The sequence below is a fragment of the Rhinolophus ferrumequinum genome, chromosome 22, assembly GCF_004115265.2.
Source record: "Rhinolophus ferrumequinum isolate MPI-CBG mRhiFer1 chromosome 22, mRhiFer1_v1.p, whole genome shotgun sequence".
Lineage (NCBI taxonomy): Eukaryota > Metazoa > Chordata > Mammalia > Chiroptera > Rhinolophidae > Rhinolophus > Rhinolophus ferrumequinum.
In genome coordinates this window covers 52,406,664-52,428,151 of record NC_046305.1, presented here as the reverse complement: position 1 = coordinate 52,428,151, position 21,488 = coordinate 52,406,664, and the positions used below count along the sequence as shown (strand labels likewise).

General features: G+C 55.1%; 2 protein-coding genes across 7 annotated transcripts; one reads left to right on the top strand and one right to left on the bottom strand.

Annotated features, from left to right (window-relative positions):
- Positions 1-123: 123 nt before the first annotated feature.
- On the bottom strand, positions 124-2,406 carry S100A9 (S100 calcium binding protein A9). Its single transcript, XM_033093748.1, has 2 exons — positions 2,190-2,406; positions 124-533 (listed from the first exon to the last, which is right to left on the bottom strand). Exons 1-2 carry the CDS (start codon positions 2,328-2,330, stop codon positions 237-239), a joined length of 438 nt encoding a protein of 145 aa, XP_032949639.1. The 5' UTR covers positions 2,331-2,406; the 3' UTR covers positions 124-236.
- On the top strand, positions 2,303-20,192 carry LOC117015231 (peptidoglycan recognition protein 4-like). 6 transcript variants are annotated; one of them, XM_033093742.1, is made up of 13 exons: positions 2,303-2,437; positions 2,967-2,999; positions 3,349-3,481; positions 4,915-5,033; positions 7,955-8,088; positions 8,615-8,718; positions 9,357-9,455; positions 10,111-10,312; positions 11,702-11,820; positions 13,070-13,222; positions 14,458-14,656; positions 17,371-17,489; positions 18,564-20,192. In XM_033093742.1, exons 6-13 carry the CDS (start codon positions 8,667-8,669, stop codon positions 18,740-18,742), a joined length of 1,122 nt encoding a protein of 373 aa, XP_032949633.1. In that variant the 5' UTR covers positions 2,303-2,437; positions 2,967-2,999; positions 3,349-3,481; positions 4,915-5,033; positions 7,955-8,088; positions 8,615-8,666; the 3' UTR covers positions 18,743-20,192. The 6 variants fall into 6 exon arrangements, with proteins under 6 accessions (XP_032949633.1, XP_032949634.1, XP_032949635.1 ...); XM_033093743.1 differs by having other exon boundaries at positions 4,915-5,050; XM_033093744.1 differs by having other exon boundaries at positions 4,915-5,050; positions 7,925-8,088.
- Positions 20,193-21,488: the final 1,296 nt, after the last annotated feature.

The window sequence follows — 21,488 nt, the reverse complement described above, 5'->3', positions numbered from 1 at the left end:
TCTGGCGGCTTCTCATCTTGGTATCATGAATGAAGGGCTTGAGCTCCATCAATGCCGGGCTGTGGACCCAGACCCCTGGGCAGGACAGGTTGGGAAGGGAATGGAAGAACATGCAAAGAGCACTGGCTTGGAGGAACACTTTATTTCAGCCCCGGCCCCAGCCCCACAGCTAAGGCGATGCCGCATGCAGCCCTGGGGCCCTAGATGGGCGGGGACAGGGTGGCCTGGCCTCCTGATTAGTGGTCGTGGCTGTGGCCATGGCCGCCATGGCTGTGGCCGTGGCCACCATGGCTGTGGCCGTGGCCAGACTGCTCAGTGCCACTTTTGTTCTGGCAGGTGCCGCGGCTCTCTCCGAAGCCTGGCCCGTGGCTGTGGCCTACCCCTGGGGGGGCGGTCTTGTGCATCTCCTCGTGGGACGCCACCGTCAGCCGGGCGATCAGCATGGAGAACTCCTCGAAGCTCAGCTCCTTGTCTTCATTGGTGTCCAGCTCCTCCAGAATGTGGTTTATGGCCGCCTCATTCCTCTTCTGCTTCTGTAGGTTGGGAGGCAGGGCCGTCAGGCCTGGGTGCCGCCAGGGCCGGGGCCCGGTAGCACAGCAAGTGACCCGATGGCAGAAGCACAGGGAAACCTGGCTCCCGGGCCTCAATTCAAAATTAGGAACGACCATTGATGGAGTGCCCACCATGTACTTTCCCATTTATTCCACGTACAACCGGGATCCGACTCAGAACCCAGTCGTGTCCCGTTCCCTCCACTTCTGCCGACTTCGCTCCCTCCCTTTCCATCACGCTCCCTTCCCTAGAGGTTACAAATTAGTGACGCTCATTACAACCTGTGTAACGGGAAGCACCTGAGGAAAACAAGATGATTCATCTCTAGTGGAGGGACAGAGAACAGGGTGGGTCCCCCCTGACCCCAAAGGGTGTGATAAAGTATGCAGGCAACGGGCAAGGTGAGGGAAGGATCCAGGTGAGGCAGAAGTGAGCTTGGGCTGTTCCAGTTATGCCCCTCGCTGGCTGGGGCACCTCGGCTAAGTCCCCTTCAGACACTGTGGGTACCCAGCTCACCTCCCAGGCCCTTCCGCTGCTCTGGCAGCATCTCCGCTCGGTCTGTTTTTCTACAGTATTGCCATCGCCCCGGGGGTAAAACAGTCACTCTGAGCAGCGCTTTGGCGAGGTCCCAGTTTCCCCTCCTGGCCTGTCACTCTGCTTTTGGCAGAGGGCGTGGGGGATGGGCCGGCCCGGGCCTCGCACAGAGGAAACCTTGCCAGCACTGCCTCTGGGCTGTGCTCTTTCTTGTTTGCCTGGCTCAGCGTCCTGCTTGCTGAGGTCTGCCCCTACGGGGAGCTGTCATCATCCTAGTATGTCCTACTGCTGCACCATTCCACCCACTGCGGTGGGGAGGGCTGGCCACCGACCCCAGGACAGCTGCTCCAGGAATGCAACTGAGGCTGGGACCCGGGTGTCCCACCCTTCTTCGTCCGGGCCTCTCTTCCCCCAAAGTCCCCAAGTTGGTGAAGAAACCCAAAAGATCTAGTGGAAAAAATCCTCCTTTTTCCGAGAACTGCACTAATCATTTTCAGATGGGTAAATGTGCGTCCTGAGTGCGGTGCAGCAGCCAGTCAGGGCTGGGCGGGGCTGTCCCACAGGCGGTTTATTTGTTTCCTACTAGAGACCCTCTGGGTCGGAAGAGCCCCCTCAGGACTTGTCCCCAGCGTCTGCCTGAGGCTTAGTCTCCTCGGCTTCTGCGTCCTCCTCCACATTCAGGTCTCAGCTCAAACGTCACCATCTCAGAGGGGTCCTTCCTGTCCACCTACCTAGTCAGTCACCTCCCCCGCCCAGCCCCACCCCCACACAGCACTGGCGTTTACTTTCTTTCGGGCACATATTGGCATTGGGTTTGTCTGTGCTCTTCACCGGTCACCGTCTTTGCTGTGTATCTGTCTCTCCCATCGGGACACTGGGTCCCTGTTTGCCACCACACACCCCTGCCTGGGACAGGGCCGGGCACACAGCACAGCATCCGTCAGTCTTTCCTGATTCTGTCGGTGCTGCCTAACTTGGAGCCCCTCCAGGGACTAGGCGCCCGCTGCCTCCGGAGGCTGGGCTGAAGGCTAGAATTTTCTCCTTGACCATTGCGTCCCACCCTCCCTCCTTAGCCCAGGCGGTGGCCAGGAGTCCCGCCGTACCTTGAGGAAGTTGGGCAGCTCCTTTCTCACCATCTGTTTGAACTCTTTCTGGTTCAGCCTGTCGTGGTGCTCCAGGCGAGTAGAGTACTGGTGGAAGATGTTGATGATCGTCTCAAGGCTGCATTCCATCAGTGACGACATTTTGTCTTCTACCTTCCTGGTCCGTCTGAGCAGAGGAGAGGCAAGGGGTCAGTGCTTAGAAGAAAAGGCCGGAAGCTTCCCTGACACCTCCTGCTGGTTGCTCTCAGGTATGAAGGGGGACACAGAATAAAAAGGAAGCCATGGGCTGCACCTGAACGGGGGCATGATGACCCTGTCCCTCCCATGTGAGAAATGGTCGTTAGAATATCTGGAGAATGCCCCCAAATCAGAGCGCTTGAGAACAGGAGGCGCCTGCAGCACAAGACCTAGAAAATGTGAAGGAAGCTTTAAAGTGAGTGGGGTCAATCAAGGAGGGCTTCCAGGAGGAGGGTGTGAAAGGAAGATGGGAGGGGGAGTAAAGGAAGAGTCGGCAGGCAGGCAGGCAGGCTCCTGCCCAGGGAAGCTGGCAGGTCACTCACCAAAGCTGAGAAGTCACACAGAGGGGTTTGACAGGGCTGTTAGTGCCCAGCATTTATAGGCCACCCCTGGCCATGACTCTCAGCCCTCTAGTGGGCAGATTACATCACAGGGGAGCAGTGTGGTAACCCCGAGTTGGGCTGTCACTGCCAGGAAGGGGGCTGGGGCGTGACAGGAAATGTTCACACAGATCCTTTTGCTTTTTTGTGAAATTCCTAGTCCTGGGCCTGGAGCTGGTGGAGGAGGAAGCTGGTTGGTTGGTTCACTTCCTCTCCACTCCACACCCCTGCCCTCCCTAAACCCAGCCACCAAGCTGCCTCTCCTCTGGCATCCCTCCCTCCCCCTGCCCTGTTGAGGTGGCACCTTCCCACCTACGCTAGCCAGTGGCTGGTGGTGGGCACAGGACCCCCGAGGAGCCCGATCCACTCTGACCCCTCCCCCATGTGGGTAGCCCAGCAAGGATGGCTGAGCCTTCCCCTGCCTGCCTGGCTCTGTGCTTGTGGGAGGGTGAGCGGTTGATGTGGAGTTCTTAGATTTATGGGGGGGGGATTGAGTTGGGGTTCGAAGGGCCCTGGGGGTTGTCAACCCCCTTGTATTGCAGATGAAGAAACTGACACGCAGAGAGGGACCTGAGTCAGGTCACACAGCCGGTTGGTGACATATCAGGAGTTGGGTCCAGACATCCTGGTTCCTGATTAAGGGTGATTCGGATTAAACTTCCTGTTGTAGCCTGGGTGAGAGACCCTCAGGGCTTAAGTGTCTGTAGAGGCTGTCAGCATTACTCCTCTAAATCCTGCTGCGGGAACCACGCCTTCAAGGAGCTCATAACCCGAGACAACTGTTTTGATGTGGCCTCTTGGGCAAGACCCGTCCCTCCCTGGCTGCAAACCTCCCGTCACCCAGGGGAGAAGGCTGAGCCGCTCTGTACGGGCACAAAGCTCCCCACCCTGCCTGCCCTCCACCCCTGGGCCCCCGCCATCGCAGGGCCCACTTCCAGGCCTTTGTCTTTGGTGCTCTCACCCCAGGAATGCCCTTCCCCCACTGTAGGGTGCAGTCCAACCCGCCCTCATTCAAATGCTGCCTGGTCCAGGGAGCCTGCTCTGTTCTTTCCAGGGGCGCACAGTCTCTCCCCTCGGTCAATGGACAACGAGGCCCACACCACTTCTGGCTCTCAACACTCCCTCTCTGGAGTGAACTTATATACATATTTTGCCTTTGTCTGATCTTGGCCTGTAGGTCCTCAGGGGGCGTTCTTACTCACGTTCATGTCCATTCAGGCCTCGGCACAGGGAGACCTCACATCTGCTGAAAGATCGTGTCCTTACTGGCACCCCTGCCCCTCCGCCCAGGAATCGTGGCCGGAGGACCTACTGTACGCACCTTCCCTAACCTCTTGCTTCCTCTGGCCTCTCCCCTTTCACCGGGGAAGGTTCTCTCTTCCACCTGAACCAGTCCTTCGTCTGGTCCTCAGGAAGCCTCCCCTCACTGCCCCGGCCCCCACGGCTGCTCTGCCCCCTGGAAGCCCGAGGCAGCCCGTGTGTGTGTGTGTGTGTGTGTGTGACAACTTGGCCCCCAGCACGTCCCATGTGCACTGCTGAGATGGCACATGGAATAGTGGCTCAGTTCAGACTGGCTGTGTGACCTGGCCTCTTAACCTCTCTGTGCCTCACTTTCTTGATCAGTAAAGTAGGATAATTACAGGACCTACCTTGAGAATTGAGACCGTACATGTACAACTGGAAGAGCTCAGTAAATAAGAGGTATTATTATCGGTTATCTTTTCACCCATTCATTCATACAAGTATTGGTTGAGCACCTACTATGTGTCAGACGCTGGGGGAAGTTGGTGAGTGAATCACAATACATGGGGGCGGCATAATGTTATATCCTGAATTCCTAGTCACATTTGAACTCTGGGGAGCTAAGAACGGGGCCTGGCACAGTGCCAAGCACACGGCACGTATTTAATGAATGCTTGCTGAACGCCTGCTTGAATGAATGAGCAGATCATCTATGAATAAAGGGACAGTGCAGGAAGGGCGCAGGAATACGCGGATGGAAACTTCAGGGGCATTCCCCAACGGGCCCCCCATTGTTTGACCTGATGGAGGAAGCGCACAGGGCCGCGCCCTCCCTCCTCTGGCTGTTAGGAAACCTCTTGTTTCAGGCAATGGGGACAGGTGCCTGGGAGCCTCTCCTGTGTGCGCCCACAGCGCCCTCTGCTGTCTCTACCGCAGCACGTTTCACTCTGAACTGAGGATCTCAGACGCAGTTTTCTGGAACAAGGTACTTAGAGGAAACAGGTGAGGCTGGCTGGGCCTGAGAATGTCAACAAGGACACCGCCTGTTGACACGGGGCTACTGACGCGGGGCCTCAGGGTCGAGACACTAGGGAGCGGTGGAGACTGTGGCGAATGGGATAGCTCGAACTCGGCCCCAGGCCAGGGTGGCCACGTGGCAAAGTGGACCCGGTGCTGCTGGACCTCCGAAGGTCCTCCGAAGGTCCAGCTGTGCAGGTCCTGACCATGGCGGGCCATTAATGGCCCCGTCAACAGGAGCCCCACCCCACCCAGCCTCCTCCCTGCCAACTTAGGCCAGAGGTTGGGATAGGGGTGGTGCGCAGTGGGGTCGTCTCCTTGGGGAAACTCGGAGCCTCCTGCTAGTGCATGAATTGGGGCAATTTTTCTGGTTCTGAACAGTGACTCTGGAGGTGGCCGTTGGGAGAAAAGGGTCTGGTTTCCTGGGCTGTGTTAAAAACAAAGCAGCACAGGTGAGCAGGCAGAGCTCCTGCAGCTCTAATCCCATCGGGGTGCTCCCCCAATCCCCAATTCCCCCACACCCACCCCTGCCCTGGACCAAGAGTGGGTCTGCGCCTTTCCCCTTCTCTGCAGCCTGCTGTTGTCCGTAGAGAATCCTGCTCCTTCTAAGTTGCCAATAGTACACCAGGTGTTATGTCAGGGGTGTAATACCAGGCACCCCTGGGGGCTTTCCCCAGGCTCTGCATCCTGTAGTTTATGGGAGGGACCCTGGTTGAAAATTAGAGCAGATTGAGGGCTGAGAGCTGGGTTTTAGTCCTAGCTTTGCCAGGTCTGCTGGGTGGGCTTTGGAAGTCATTTCCATGTCCAGGGCTCCATTTTCTTATCCATTAATTGAGGTAGTGGGATCAGCTGGCTTTTAGGTCAGCTTCCCCTGACTCTCTGGAATCCCTTTGAAGCATAGAGCCCTGTATAGAAAGCAAAGGGCATTCACACACATTACCAGGTTGGCGTTCTAATTACTGGCCTTTGGGCCAGTCTCCCTCACGAGATTATTAACTCCTTGAGAGTGGGGGTTCTTGTGTTCACTCAGCCCTGGATGGTAAGCTTTGCCTATGAGAGACAGCTGATAAACGTTTGCACATTAATATGTGATTGAATGGGTTTTGATGGAACCTATGCTTAGAAAATTGTTCTTTCCTGTGATTAAAAAGCTGTGCAGCTGGGAGAACCCAGAGAAGGAGGAAAAGGAAGTGGGGAGGAGTGGTGGTGATAGCGAATGGGGCGAGTCTTGTGGGTGAAAGGCCGAGTCCGTGCTGCCCCCTTGTGGCCCACCTGCATCAGGACAGCCTGTGGCATTCGTTGGACCCGGTTCTCAACCTTTTTGTTCTCAAGACCCTTTTATACTTGAAAAATTATCGAGTGTCCCAAAGAACTTTTGTTTATGTGGGTTACATCTATTAATATTTGCAATATTAGACATTAAAAAATTTGAAGTACTTATTCATTCACCTAAAGTAGTATTAGTAAACCCACTACATATTAACACATTAAAAAGAACACACAAAATAATTATATTTGAAAAAGCTAGTGATATAATAAAAAAAAATTTTGCACACCTCTATGGCTTAAAATAAGATCAGTGGCTTCTCATGTCCACTTCTGCCTTTAATGTGCTATATGTGTTGTTTTGATTGAAGATATAAAGAAAGTCCAGCCTCCCACAGATAAGTAGATGGAAAAGGGAAGAGTATATTTATAGTCTGTAAAAATCATTGCGGATATTCTTCTTTGATAATTCACCAAAACTCAACAAGTGGAGGTTTCTTAAAGGTTAGTTGCCATGTAGAATCTGAAACCGTATCAACAAACCCATTGTACCCTGTTATATTAGAATTCATTGGTCTAGCATAAAATTTGAATTGGTCTTTTATGCAGTCATGACTTTCTAGCTTCATATATTGGTCATCTGGAAAATATCGATTCACTAAGTTATACACATCTTCCAAGTGCTGACACATTTCATTATCATATATATATATAGGCATGTATTAATATCACCATTGATCTCCTCAGAAAAGTCTGTAAGTATTGGCAAATTGTCATACTCATGGTGGCAGGCACAATATTCCAAACTTCTAATTTGTGCTTGTAAGCTCGCTCCATACGTGTTTACTATGCTAACAACTCCCATTGGTTGTTTTCCTTGACTGGAAAGTCTCACTCTGTTCATTTTCCAGAAAATGCCTGCCAGGTACATACCCTAGCATAAATATCCACACTTGGCTATTATCTGTTCTTTAAGTGAAAATCGTGTTCCATGAAAATAGTGAGACCAGACTGCAGAGTGTGGACCCGGAGAGGCGATGACCGTAACGTGGCCTTGTGCTGCAAGTGGGCCAGGGGCTGGAGATACCCGGTTTGTGGGAGGTTTCCTGGGTGGGTGACAGTTGACACTGAAGGTGGGGGTATGGCAGGAGGGGGGTGATGGACATGTAGACTGCAGGGCAGAATGACAGCTGTCTCCTGGAACGTACCTTTCTATTTCTCTGCCCCCACCCTGCCCCTGCTGGTGACCTGGGGGAAAGGTGGTGGAAGGGGGTGGGTGTTGCTGAGGGACCTCCACTCTCAGCCTCTACAGCCCAGAGCACATCTGTCTCCAGGGCAGGAAGTCCCCAGATGTGGGACACACTCCGAGGTCCCAGGGGCACCCCCAGGTTGGCCGGGCTTCCCGAGAGCTGGGATGAGGCAGCCGCTCAGGGAGCTTGGGCAATTGTGTCCTTTCCCAGGGAGGAGGCACCTGGGCTTACTCACAGGGCGGGTCCTAGCTCTCAGCCCGAGTCCAGTCTCACCTGAGCTCCTCTAGGTGCTGTGGACCCAGCCTGGAAGCTCTGCTCTCCTTCTCCTCTCCTCCTTGGTTAGGGGCCCAGCTTTCCTCCTCTCTCCTGGCAGCCAGAGCCTGAGGCTCCATTCCCGGGGGGAGTGGCCTCCAGCACAGGGAGAGTGAAGGCCCAGGGAGCAGCGGCTGGAGGACAGGCCAGGGCCAAGTGCGAACGGGGGAGCTGCCTGCACCCAGAGCTGCACAGGTATTTCTGAGTGTGAGTGTGTGTGTTTCTTTCTGGGAAGCCCTCTCCCATCGAAAGATCTGGACTTCACCCGGTGGAGTGTTAAGATGAGGAGATTTCTTCTGCCCTAGAACTGGGGACCGCCCCACTTCTACACCCCTCTCACCCCACCCTACCCCCAACTGGGAAGGAGGTCTCTGCAGTGACCCAAGCATGTGCGTTTCATGTTGGTTCTAGTGTTCCTGGATTCTTCTATGAGAATGGGAGTCTGCAATCCTACATTGCAGCTGTGGTATAAGGATTAAATGAGATTGCATGTTCTCGTGTCTTGCACATAGTAGGCCCTCAATGAAATGGAGTGACCCAGAGTAAGGGGATGAGGGTGTTTACCCATCCGATGAGTAGCTGACCTGAGTGTGGGACCCTGGGAAGCCTGGCCAGGTGCTGGCCCTCAGGAGGCCTGCGTTTCGCAGGACGCAGACATGCATTGGGGGTGGGTGCCTGACGAGTGAACGGGGTCTGATTCACTGTCTGCGTCTCTTCCAAGATCTGTCTCTTCCACGGTCCACACTCTCCCTGTCGCTGTCTAGGACCACGCGATGATGCTTCCGTGCCTTGTGGTCTTGTCCGTGCTGGGTCTCGGGGCCTGGGGTGAGTTTTCCTTCATTGGATCAGAGAGGGACGGAGAGGGATGGTCCTCAAGTCTCTTATCAGGAATTCTTTAAATGCTGATTCCTGTGTAGGGAGAAAGGGTAGCTTTGCATTCAGAGCCCAGAGCTTGGAGTCTGTAGACCTGGGTTCAAATCCTTGGCCTTCCCCCCTGGCAATGATTTCAAACGAGTTATTCAGCTCTTTAAACCTTAATTTTTCCACCTGAAAATTGAGACACGTCTCCTAGATTTATTGTGAGGGTGGAAGGAGACGGTGCGCAGGAAGGACTCAGCCTTTGGGAAATGGGAGCAGGGCTTCTGTTGGTGGTGTGATTACGTAGACCAGAGTCTCACCTCTGCCCCGGCTTTCTGCTTGTCAGTAAGAGAGCTCCTTGGGAAAAGGGTGACGTTCCCGCTCCCTGCCCCTCACTATGCAGCTAACCTCGCAGGATGATGGGGAGTTGGCTGGAGAAAGCACACCAGGTCCTGGGCAGCACAGAGGGGTTCCTGGAGGGGCTCGGGGACCTGGGGCGGCAGGGGGACCATGGAGGGGCGGCCATTCCTGGCCTGAGCCCGTGCACCGAGGTGGCTGGCACAGGGCTCTCTGAGGACCCGGGCAAAACGAATGTCCCTTTGCAGGTGATGTCTCCTGGGATCAAGCACAAGCCAAACACATGTTGGAGAGGCTCCAGTACCTGTTTACCAACGTCTCCCTGCTCACAGGAAATAGCAGAGTGGGTCTGTATGCGAGGAGGCCTAAGGACCGCTGGGGTTTGTCACGTGGCCAGATGTCTCTGAGACTGAAACAGCCACTTGTGACTGGGCTGGGGACATGTGGGGCAGAGTGGGGCACCAGCAGAGCACCTGCACAGATTACCATGGCCCTTGGGGGTGGGTGGTGCCTGGAGGGGACAGAAACCAGCAAGGGGAGAGGTCGCCACTGCACTCAGAGGCCCCTAGCCTGAGGATGGAGACCACACTCTCCCCACCCTCCCTACCCGGGCTCTGCCTGGAGGGAGCCCCCAGGCAGAAGTCACTCGGGGGTGCCCAGGACAGGGGACTCAGGGAGTTGCCCAGAGTGGGTGCTGAGAAGCTCCCGAGAAGACCTTCTGGAGCAGGGAGGGTGGGCGTGCAGGGTGGGGACAGCTGGGAGTCAGCAAAGCATCCAGGCTTCTCTGTGCAGGTGCAGACTCCGTGTTGGGGGTGAGTGGAGACGAGATGGGGGTGTGGAGGGGAAGGGGGTATGCCTGCTGCTGAAGGCCTCCTCCTGGACTCCTCACCTCACCAGCATGGGACAGACACAGCCCAGGATGGCACATGCCACCGCCCGGGGCTGATGTGACAATGGGCACGGTGTGTTGAGTGACGACCCCCTCCTGCGTTCTCCCCACAGATGTCTCCACCATGGTCTCTCGCAAGAAGTGGGGTGCAGAAGCTGTGGGCTGCAGCACTCGGCTGACCACGCCGGTGGATTTCCTTGTCACGCACCACGTCCCTGGCCTGGAGTGTCACAACCGGACTGTCTGCAGTCAGAGGCTACAAACACTGCAGACTCAGCACGTGCACAACAACAGCTGGTGTGACGTGGCCTACAAGTAAGTGGCTGGGCTGGGGACACGGGGAGGCACGCGGTCGGAGCTGCTCTTAGGCACCCTCCCTTCTCATCTGATTTCCTGACTTTCTGTGTTGAGGTTACATTGGGTTTATCATGAATAAAATATTGAAAAAACCCTATAAAAACTCCAGGTCCTTTGGGATTTTCTGTGAGGTCCCTGACGCTGAGATCTCCTGAAAGGAAGCTGGGAAGGTTAAGTACTAACTATACCGTCGAACCCCCTGGGAACCCGGTTGACACAGCACACTGCGGGTTAGGGGTGATGTCCAGGGCCCGGGTGCGTTTGCTTCCCGACAGCGTGGGAGGTTGGTAGGGCAAGCGTTACTATCTCCACGCTACGGGCCAGGGGACCAAGGTAGGGAGGCTGATTTCTTCCAAGTCACACAGCTGTGTGACAACTGTGGCGCCCACACTGGCTCCGAACGGTCTCTTTGTCCGCTGCATAGTCCCTTCACCACACGTATGGGATTCCATCTTGGTGAGGCGATCGTCCATCTCTCACCCTGATGGTCACTCGACCAGACCCTATTGGTGGCCACGACCACATGCCCTCGGCCCACCTCTGACTTTCTCTAATTTCCGTGCGTGGTGATGGCTTCCTGCCTTAAGTGCCCACTGCGTCTCTCTGTTTCCTGCGCCGGGCTTTCACCCAAGTCCTGCGAGGTGAAGGGGAGTGATACCCCCTGACGGGGGGAGGAGTTGTGGGTAATTCCTCCGGCCCCAGCCCTTCTGAGGGACAATTCCAAGGTGTAAGTACGCGGTTCCTGGGAAGGTCACGTGTGGGGCTGGTGGTGCTGCTGGTGCAGGGGATTGAGCCCCAGGCGGAGACTGTTCCCATCCCAGCTCCCACATTTTGTTGGGTTTCTACCTTCTGTCCCATCCTCCTTGATCCCTCATTGTGGCTTCTGGGATCTCTTCCCAAATACACTGCCTACATCCGCATCCTTGTTGGAGGTGCCCCTTCCTGGAGAGTCTTTGTAAGGCAGTTGCCCTGGCAGGGAGAAATCCCATGGACAACCTGTGTGGAGATTACCCGGAAGCGTGCCTTGTGGAGGAAGGCAGGGAGCCGTGTTAAAGGAATGTGGAGGCAGAGAGAATCTTACCTTGTGTGCTTGGGTGTGTGCTAATGGCAGACCTCTTCTTCCGAGCATGAGAAACCCCGGGGGCGTCTGAACAAGGGAGTGGGTCCTTCTGAATTCGAAGGACACGTATAAATGACTTAGCTTAGCCACTGTCTGGGACGAGTCCGCACTGATTCCCTTTAGTGACCATGGCTCGAGCCATTGTCCCTTGGGAGGCAGGTGGTTCCTCCTCTCGCAGGCATGTGCCACAATGCCAGCCCCTGAGCCCATGTCTCCCTGCTCCACAGCTTCCTGGTTGGGGACGATGGCAGCGTGTATGAAGGTGTTGGCTGGGACGTGCAAGGCGTGCACACCCAGGGCTACAACAACGTCTCCCTGGGCCTCGCCTTCTTCGGCACCAAGGAAGGTAATGGTCACCCCAGCTGTCCTTCTCCAAAGAGCCACCTGCTTCTTTCCCATCGCTCTGCTGCCTTCTCCCTTCTCATACTTCCCCGTGACCCACTGTCTCCTGGGATTCGCCCTGCCCTTCACTTCCATGACAGGGCGTGCTGACGGCCCTGCTCGCGCCCTGGATCCCTTCTCAGCCTCTGCAGTGGACTACTCTTCCTCTGGGCACCTTACAGTGGGGGCGCTGTCCCCCCTTCTCTCTACAGCCTCGTTCTCCTCCTGCTCTTGTCTCGGAAGCATCTGGCCCTCAGCTCTCCCTTCTGTGTCAACGACTGTCACGTCTTCCTGTCCAGCCCGGACACATCTGTAGCAACAGTCCCATTCCCTGCCAGGCTCCTCCTCCTTCCAGCTCGCTTACTCCAAGGTTTCCGATGCAATTGAAAAAAACCTCTTTGAGACCTCTGATCCCTGAAGACCTTCCCCTTTCTCCTAGTCTTATTGTTGCTCCCCCACCCCCAACACACCTGCTACAGGACCGTTCCATGGAATCTGTGTCCCTTTGACTGGTAACAAAGTTATTGCGTATCTAGTTTGTCTTTGTCCCCTCCCAATACCCTTAGAGATCATCCAGGAAGTTTCAGCGTCACTGTGATACAAAGTGCAGCCCCAGAGAGGTAAATGACCCGAGGTGACACGGCTGTAGGAGAGGAATCAAAACAGGAGCCCTCTCCTCCCTTTTCCAGCCCCAGGGTGGTTCCCAGCCAGACGCCTCGGTGTGGTATATCTCTGTGACCACCTGCTGCCACCTGCATGTCACCTGGTTAGCGGAGGGGTCTTGAGTCCATTGCTTCCCGGAGCCTCAAGCTCCTCTTTCTGAGCAGGGGGGTTAATAACAGCGGCCACCTCTGAGGTCTGTGGTGAGAAGCAAACCCATTCGTGAAGGTCACGGGCTGGCACATGTGCAGAAGGGCCCCTTCCGGCGAGAAACCCTGAGCACGGCATGGTCTGCAGCTCTTCCATGGACACCAGGGGAGGATAAATAGGTCTTGGTGGGTCTTTGAGAAAGCTCTTCATCCTGGGCCGCTGAGAGCTCTTGGTGGATTCTTGCCTTTCAGGTTTTGGACCTGGAGGATGAGCCCGTCCCCTTTCTTCCCCTCCAACAGCTGTTGGGCTATGTCGCTCCCCAGGAGCTGGTAGGATATGTCGTCTTGCCCCACAGTCCCCGACTCAGGCCAGACTGAGGATTCCTACCGGTCACTCTCTCGTAGGTCACAGCCCAAGCCCTGCGGCCCTCTCCGCCATGGAGGGCCTGATCTCCTATGCTGTCCAACAGGGCCACCTGTCACCCTTGTACATTCAGCCACTTCTTGTGAAAGGCGAGAACTGCCTGGCCCCCCTGCGGACGGCCAGTCCCAAGAAAGGTAAGACCTTCAGCCTCACTGGGTATTCCTCTGGACTCCTCGCCAGTCACTTCCAAATGCCACCGGGAGTGACGTTTTCAGTCAGGTTCCCACTGAATTCCTGCTGATAGGTCATCCAACTCTCTGAAACTTTAGGGCTGGCAAACCTTGAGAGGGACCCTCCGGGTCACCTCTCTGGCCCTCGGGTTCCTAGACTATCAGAGCTGGGGCTTTATCCCCACTGTGATATATGTCTACTCATTCCTTCAGTCATTCAGCAATTATTCACTGGGCACCTGCTTGTCACCGATGCTGTGCCAGTGAACAAAACCGGCCACAGCAGTGCCCTCATGAAGCTTCAGTCTACAGGGGCGAGAGAGCCCATGCGCAAATAAACCAGCAAAATATGTTATATATTATATGATGAAAGGTGTTGTGGAGGGAAAGAAACTGGGAGCGGGCAGGCGTCGGCCACAAACACATAAGCGCAAACGCACATCGTTCTGAAAACAAAAGCTAAGACGGCAGCTGGGGACTGAAGCGCTTCCGACTCCACTTACACTGACTTCACAGGAGGCGTTTAACATTTATCAGGGGATAAAAGGAAGGTAAAAGGTACATTTGGGGTTTGATGAGCGGCAGCGTCAGAGCCAGCATAGTTAATAAGCGCTTTCAGCCTTTTCTTGGACTTAATCAAGTTTTAAGGGAAATTAGCTCTATGATACGAAAGCTCTAAGTAAAATTGATCTTTGCTTTTGGGTTAATGCCATCTGTCATATTAGTAATTGCTTCCATTGAAAGATAGTTTTATGGATCGCAAGTGACTCGCAAAGATGCTTTCCAATGAAAATTCAGTTCATTTCTCCGAAAGGGCCCCGTTACACATGTACACACACACACACACACACACACACACACACACACACACACAATCATGCAGATAAATAAGGACACTTTGTCTTTGGAATAAAGCATCCACGACCCCTCAGAGTTCACATCCCCACTGTCCTTTGGGTTAGAACCTGTGGCTCTTTGGTTCGTGCCTCTCGAGTCCAATCTCTCTGTGCAGACCCCCCCATATCCAAGGCGGGGCCACTGCTGGGCTGTCCTGGCTTCCACAGCCAGGATCAGGTCAGGTCGCCCTCAGGGTCGGTGGGTGTTGGGAGCTCCGGAGAATTACGTCAGCCGTCCGGTGAGGTATGGGACATGGGAGGCGTGTCAAATCCTCACGGGCATGCTTTCTCTGCCCCACACAGCTTGCCCCGCCATTGTCCCTCGGGCAGCTTGGGAGGCCAGGGAGACCCAGTGCCCCACGATGACCCTCCCGGCTAAGTATGTCATCGTTATTCACACCGCTGAGAGAACCTGTACCACGTCTGATGAGTGCCGTCCGCGGGTCCAAACAATGCAGTCTCGGTTCCTAGACAGATTCGGAGCATGTGACATTGGGTATAAGTAAGTGTTGCTGAGGACACAAGGGCAGACACCCACAAGGGAAGGGACACGGGAGCTGAGGCTTACTGAGTGTCCACCGTGGGGAGAGGGGCCCCGTGTGCCACCGCAGATCCCTCTCATGGCACTGGGTGGGCCGTTGTTAGGACATAGCTGCGGGGGTCGTCATTCCCCTTGAGCGTGTTCTCAAAATGTGTGTCCTTGGTAGAGGTCATATATCGACGTGATGGAGCGAAGCCTTTGCTGGAAAGGTGTTAGAGGGAGTCGTATGTGTGCGAGATGGCGAGACCTGTAGAAAGGATGGATGCTCTAAGGTTGTGTCCTTTTCACGCGATCACTTCCCGCGACCCAACAGCTCAGGTCTGGCCCTCGGTTCGGCCGTAACCTGAAGTCTGTCTCCCTCGTGTTAGACTTGTGCTGTTCCTTTGCATCTGGAAACTGTCCGCCTCCTTGGGGAGAATATCTTTCCTAGCTGAAATCAGGGGGAGAGCCCAGATAATGTTGTCTGATTTCTCTAATGCCAAGATCTGCCATTCGTTAGTCAAGAACACACTAACCACATGGGAGAGTAGAATCTTCTGGAAGGATGCTCTCAGAGCTCCCCGATGGGGTTAGATGCCACTTAACACCCCATCAGAAGCAGTCACACAGAAGTTTGTCTCAGGCTCGGCCACCACGAGCCCAGATGGCATGTTTGTACATCAATCAAAGGAGCCTTTCCTCGAGAGTATTCATGGCGTAGCTAGTGGAGCTGGAGTTGGTCCTTCTGGGCCTCTCGCCCGGTACCTCTGTGCAGAGCGCCACCTACACAGCTGTATGCAGCGGCCGTGCCTTCGATGGAGTTACCATCCCTTGCTATATGCTCCTGGGCTGACCGCCTCTTCTCTCTCCCTCCCCATTTTAGCAACATCCTTTTCAAGATAGGAGAAAACGTTTCCTCCAGCATCCATCACCTATGAGGACCCACCCGCTGCTTAGCTAGGTCCTGCTGTGCAGGGTTACTCACAGCACTGTGTTCTTTAATTAGATTCCTGAAAATTGGCTGTAAGTTTGCAAATCCTAAACTGGAAACTGAGAGGGGCTGAAAGGTCCTTTCCCCTTCCCCATTCAGGTGTCCGAGGGCCGTTACCTGTCCCTTGGCATTTGACCTTGTGCTATGTCTCCTGCACCATAACTTCACAACCGTGCTGTTTGCTTACCTTGAGACAGACACTCTGTGGTCAGGAGTAAATACCCACTTGCTGTAAATCAATTATGGAAACGAGGTTGCGTTGCCTACTGTGTGTGGGCCCAGGCGGTGCCCTGGGGACGCCAGGAGATGTACCCAGAGAAGGTTCCTGTCTCCATGGAGCTAATGCTCTGGTGAAGGAGGAAGCTAACTAAACAAATAAATCCTAATCAAGTGCTTTAGATGCTCTGAGTGAGGACACAGGGTTGTGAACGGGAGGGTCCTTAACTCTTTTTTTTTTTTACCTTTTTTTTTAAATTAGTTTCAGGGAGGGTTTTTAACTCTTGCTTAGGTTGCTGGGGGCATGGGGTGAAGATACATGCCCTGAGGGTGTAATATGTTAGCCAGGACCTAAGGGCTGAGAGGGAGCTAGTCAGAAGAGGGAGGGGGCCGGGAACTCTGCAAAGGCCTGGGTGCCAGCCTGAGAAGGGTGCCTTAGAGGAGCCGAGAGAAGTTTATCAAGATAAAAATAGATGCCAAAGAGGGTGTGGTGAGAGGTAAGGCTGGGGAAGCAAACGGGCCGTCCCATGAAGGCTCTTGTAACTTAAGCTGGGGAGCTGGGACGCTGTGCCAGGGTGCCGAAAGCAGGGTTCTACGTACGATTTGTATCGGAAAGGCCGCTGACGTCAGCGCTTCAGAAAAGGAGGGGAAAAGGCAGGGCTGGAGGTGGTGAGATCAGTCTGAGGACTGTGCAGCCATCCAGGCAGGAGGGGTTGGTGACCGGACTGTCACGGAGAGTGGGGACTCTAAGAGGTCAGAGGAGGCTCGGGGTGTATGCTGAGGATACAGGGGTCCACAGAGAGAGCGGTGGGGAGACGCAGGTCACGAGCTGGTCAGTGAGTGGTTGGAGCCAATGGGGGTGGTGGTGGTGCCTTTCCCCAAGATGGGGAGCCCAGAAAGAGGAACAGGTTGGGGAGAAGGTGGGTCCAGGTATGGACATGTGGACTTTCCTGGATGGCAACTGAAGCTGAGGAAGTGGGTGGGTTGGTCCTGGGAGACTGTGTCCAGGGAGAAGAGGAGAGGGCTGAGGGCAGCCCTCCGAGGTCCCCCATGTGTAGGGAAGGGCACAGCGAGAGGAGGCGCAGAGGAGACTGACCAGGAGCAGCCGGGGAAGGTGGCCGGGAGGGCCTGGTGCGATGGAAGTGACGGGGAGGGGACGCTTGAGAAGGCGGGAGGGGTGCTTAGTGTCAAGTTCACAGAGATCAGGGAAGGCAAGGTCAGAGAAGTGTACTTTGTACTGAGTCCGAAGGAGGTCACAGGTCCCCTTGGGGTTTGATCGGTGAGGTGTGGAGAAGGCCAGGTTGTCGGGATTGAAAGCAGTAGCTCTTTTCTTCATAGACAGCTACGTGGGGCAGCAGCGGAGTGCTTAGAAGGTAGTAGTTAATCCACGTGTGATGAGTTAAGGCACGAATGAGTGAATGCGTGAGTGAAACCAGCCCGGAGTGCGTCTCTCCCGTGCTGATTTCTGTCTCTCCTTGCGGTCTTCCAGCTTCCTCGTGGGCCAGGACGGTGCCATTTATGAAGGCGTAGGCTGGAATGTTCAAGGCTCCCACACTCCGGGGTACAATGACATTGCCCTGGGCCTGGCTTTCATGGGTACCTTCTCGGGTAGGTGGATGCTTTCAGCAGTCGTGGTCATCGCGTGGTGTTTGAGGGAGAGTGTCTGGTGGGGGAGACAGTGGCCTCTGACTCACGTAGCATTTTAGTGGCTGCGTTTGCTGGATTGACCCAGCTTCCAACGGGATGTTTTACTAAGGGGACTGTGACAAGAAGTGTGACTCCCCCACACAGAAAGACACCCTCAACCTACCTCCGTCACACCCAGCCAAATGTCTCTCCTCCACTATCCAAGACACGCGGAAGATGAGGAGCAAAAGCCTTCGTGCCTACTTTTTTCTGGGTTACTACCACGGCAACAGGGTGGGGACACTTTCCTCACTTGTCACGACCACGGCGGGCGAGCCCTTGTCTCGGCACGTGGAGCGCACGCTGAGAATTGTCATTGCTCAGAGCTCTTGACCGGAGTTTGTTTAGACCCAGGAGCCTTTTGCAGACCCTCTGGGAAGAGGGGGCCATGTCCCTGGGGCTGGCTCAGGCTGGTACTAAAGTGAGCGTCGGGCGGGGCGGGGGTGACCCCGGAATGTGCCTGGAGATGAAGCTGGGAAGACGGTGCCGGAAGCTCACCTGTACCTAACGCAAGGTGTCAGCCTCGGCTCTGCTGACGTTCAGACCAGATCATTGTTTGTTGTGGGGACTGTCCTGTGCATTGGAGGGCGTTTAGCAGCGTCCCAGGCCTCTGCCGCTCGATGCCTGCAACGTCCTTCCCCTCGTTGTGACAACCCAAAATGTCCCTAGACACCGCCAAATGTCCCCTGGGGGGCTGCGATGCCCCCAAGGAGTGAAGTGCCAGACTGAACTTTTGCGGTGGAGAAAGGCTTCGTACATCCCAGGTCACTGCATATTTTATCCCAGGCTCTGCTGTTTGGATTCAGGAAAAACTCTGGCGTGGAGGGATCTCAAGTCTTGACTTGGTCGTCTGTCTGTCTGTCTAGGGTGGCTGGCAACAGTGTATATATTAGCTTGGGGGTAGGTGTGGGCTGGGGGTATCCAGGAGTGGGTCCTGCCCTGGGCAGGTTACCCTGGAATCCTATAACTGACTGGTGCCCCATCTGTGTCTTGCAGAAAAGCCCCCCAATGCTGCGGCGCTGGAGGCGGCCCAAGCCCTGATCCAGTGTGCGGTGGACAAGGGGTACCTGACTCCCAACTACCTTCTGGTGGGGCACAGTGACGTTAGCAATACCCTGTCTCCTGGGAAGGCTTTGTACAACGTCATCAGCACCTGGCCTCATTTCAGACAGTGAGGGAGCGCCTGGTCCCTGAGACCGTCCCCCCACTTCCCCCACGGGCTGCTGGGCCTCCCCTGTCCTCACCCTCCACAATGGCTCAACACCGCATGTCCCCCCCTGCCAGCCCCATCTGTCCCTCCTGTCTCAGGTTGGTATGACCCTCTCCTGCTGGCATCCTCCAGCGACCCCCGATCCCTGTGGCTGGGCATCCAGCCCCCTGAGTCTGGGCCCACTTCCCCTCTCGTCATCGTCCTCTGCCCCGGGCGCCCTGCTGGGCGTAGGGCTGAGTGAGGACCCGTTGCTCTGGAGCTCTGCAGCCCTCCCTGCCTGTACTGGAAACACAGAAGTGTCCTTTGTTTTCTCTGGTCTTGGTCTGGAAAACAGGGGAGGAGAGAAAGAGAAAAACAGACTGGACGAATAAAAGGAAAAAAATGTGCATAAGGAGAAGTAGAGTTGGAGCACACGGCGGCAGAACTGTTATCCTCCGCCAACCACACCGAGTGCTTCCCGACCTCCAGGGATCACTCACGCTGTTCCCCTGGACACTGCCCCCCATTTCCTCCTGTGCAAATACTCCCCTCTAGTGAGCAGAACTTCAAGCACTATGTCTGTTTCTTGCTTTGCTGCATAATCAGATGTCTCCTGCGGGCAGTGGCTAAAAGCTTGGCTCCAGGACCAAGGGCTGGAGAGAGCAAGATCGGACCCCTGGCGTCCCACGTGACTGCCCAGCAAGGGCGTTTGTGGCAGAGTGGAGTCATAATAACCAGCTAAATCAGGTGACTTCAGTCAGTTTATTTCTCTAACCACCTAGGTACTTACTCAAGGGTCTCATGTAAAAAGTGGCCATGTGGCAGAGATGAAGGCTACAACTGGGTCCAGCGACAGTGTTCCCTTCACCGAACCAGCCACCACTACTGTTGACTGTCCAGCCTGCCCACAGCAGAGGCCAATGACAAGTTCCCAACTGGCCCTTTTACCTGGGAGATCCTGCCACACCACTAGGGGACAGAATCTCTTTACAAACTCCCCGAACGAGCAGATGGAGACCAACCACCAAGAGCCATAGGTCTCTTCGGTTCCAGCATCTGTGTAGGAGGAAGCAGAGGGCGACAGCAGGATGCCTGATGGATCTGAGGACTTCACAGGATGAAGCTGTACTTACCTACAAATTTAGACAGCTCAGCAGCTAAAGTCAGGAGGGGTTTACACGTTCTGTCTGTGGCAATGTCTGCGGGACCTGGAGCAGTCTGGGTATTACGACTCAAAACGAGCCAACTTCTAGAACAGAGTCCCCCAGGGGAGAACGCCTGGGAAGAATGTCATGCAGCTCATGGATAAGAGACGCAAAAGATCAGAAAAGGGTCAGATAAGAGTGGGGGCGGGCGTCAAGCTCCGTGTTCTCTCAGGGCAGTCGCCACCCTTCCTTGAACGCTTGCCAGACTACAGTGACGAACAGGGAGCTCTAGAGAGACGGGATTAGAAATGCCACCCCAAACCATACATCCCCTTGAAAAGTTCAGGAAAACTAATTTTATGTCAAATAAGCAACATAAAACAAATGGAGGTGCAACGCCATATAAAGTTATTGTAAGACAACAGGAGAGTCAGGCACAGGTGAGGTCGTGAGGGTGGGGTGTGTGACCTTGTTTTCATCGCAGCTCAGGACGCCGAATTCTCTGGGCTCAAGGGCCCCCTCAGCTGGGACTCCAGACAGATGTCCAGGGTGCGTCTGCTGAGCTAACCTAACACCGTGCATGACAAGAGGTAGTTTGTTAGCTGAGTCCTGACCCTCAGGGGAGGGGAGCTGCTCTCTCACCTTCCTCCCCGCTTCTTCCCTTCCCCACAACTTCTTCCCTTCTCGCCTCTTGCCAGGGGTCAAGGGGTCTTGTCATGTTCCCGAGGCTCCTCTCTCTCTGTGAGGACCTCCCAGGGCCCCAGAGCCAGGTCCTGTCCGACGGATGCTGCTGTCTTGCACCTGTCCCAGCCCCACTGTGCCCTGTCGTCCGTCCTCCCAGACAAATGAAATCCCACTGCACTTCTGACTATCCTCGCTTGCCTCGTCTAGCTCAGCTCCGACCCACCCCATGGCGGGATATGGTTTTCACTCCCACTGGGAGCCAGGCGTCAGGGCCGTGCTGTCTGTCCTTCCCACCCGGAAACACATGTTCACCTGTGCTATCAGGTAGAGGTTTCAGAGTATAAGATACGACTATATATAATTGTAATACATATGAGTGGCCACTATTTAAAAGAAAATGGGATTAGAGCTCTTCTGAGAAGAGACAGCATGTGAGGACACAGAGGACGGCAGCTGTGTACAGCCAGGAAAAGGGCTCTCACCAGACACTGACCACGCTGGTACCTGGATCTCGGACTCCTTGCAAGGTGCTTCGTGGAACCATAATATTTCGGGCCCTGCTGCTTGCATACTTCCCTACACTAGGCGTTCACTGTCTTCCTGTCCCCCACACCGTGTCTCTTGTGCATGAGAAGGTCTCGGCACGCTCTCCATGGCCAAAGGTGTCTTCAGACTGCGGTCCTTCCCTTTGGGTCAGATCAGGTCAATACTTGATCATCCCTCTGGCCTCCAGCCTGCTTCCCACTGAGACCACATCTGTTATCTCGGTCCCTTCAACTGTCTCCACTTCAAATGCCTTCCCCTGGCTTCATCTCAGCGGCCCCTGCTCACCGAGCTCTCATCTCTGTGGATTACCCCACTTTCCAACTCGAGAACCCCAGAAATGCCTAGTCTCTTTCACGT

Coding starts and splice junctions, on each gene's coding strand:
- S100A9 (XM_033093748.1), bottom strand. CDS start 2,330: ATGTCGTCACTGATGGAATGCAGCCTTGAGACGATCATCAACATCTTC. Junction 534..2,189: donor AGCTGCCCAACTTCCTCAAG/GTACGGCGGGAC, acceptor CCCAACCTACAG/AAGCAGAAGAGGAATGAGGC.
- LOC117015231 (XM_033093747.1), top strand. CDS start 8,667: ATGATGCTTCCGTGCCTTGTGGTCTTGTCCGTGCTGGGTCTCGGGGCC. Junction 13,223..14,457: donor GACGGCCAGTCCCAAGAAAG/GTAAGACCTTCA, acceptor TGCCCCACACAG/CTTGCCCCGCCATTGTCCCT. Junction 14,657..17,370: donor GCATGTGACATTGGGTATAA/GTAAGTGTTGCT, acceptor GCGGTCTTCCAG/CTTCCTCGTGGGCCAGGACG.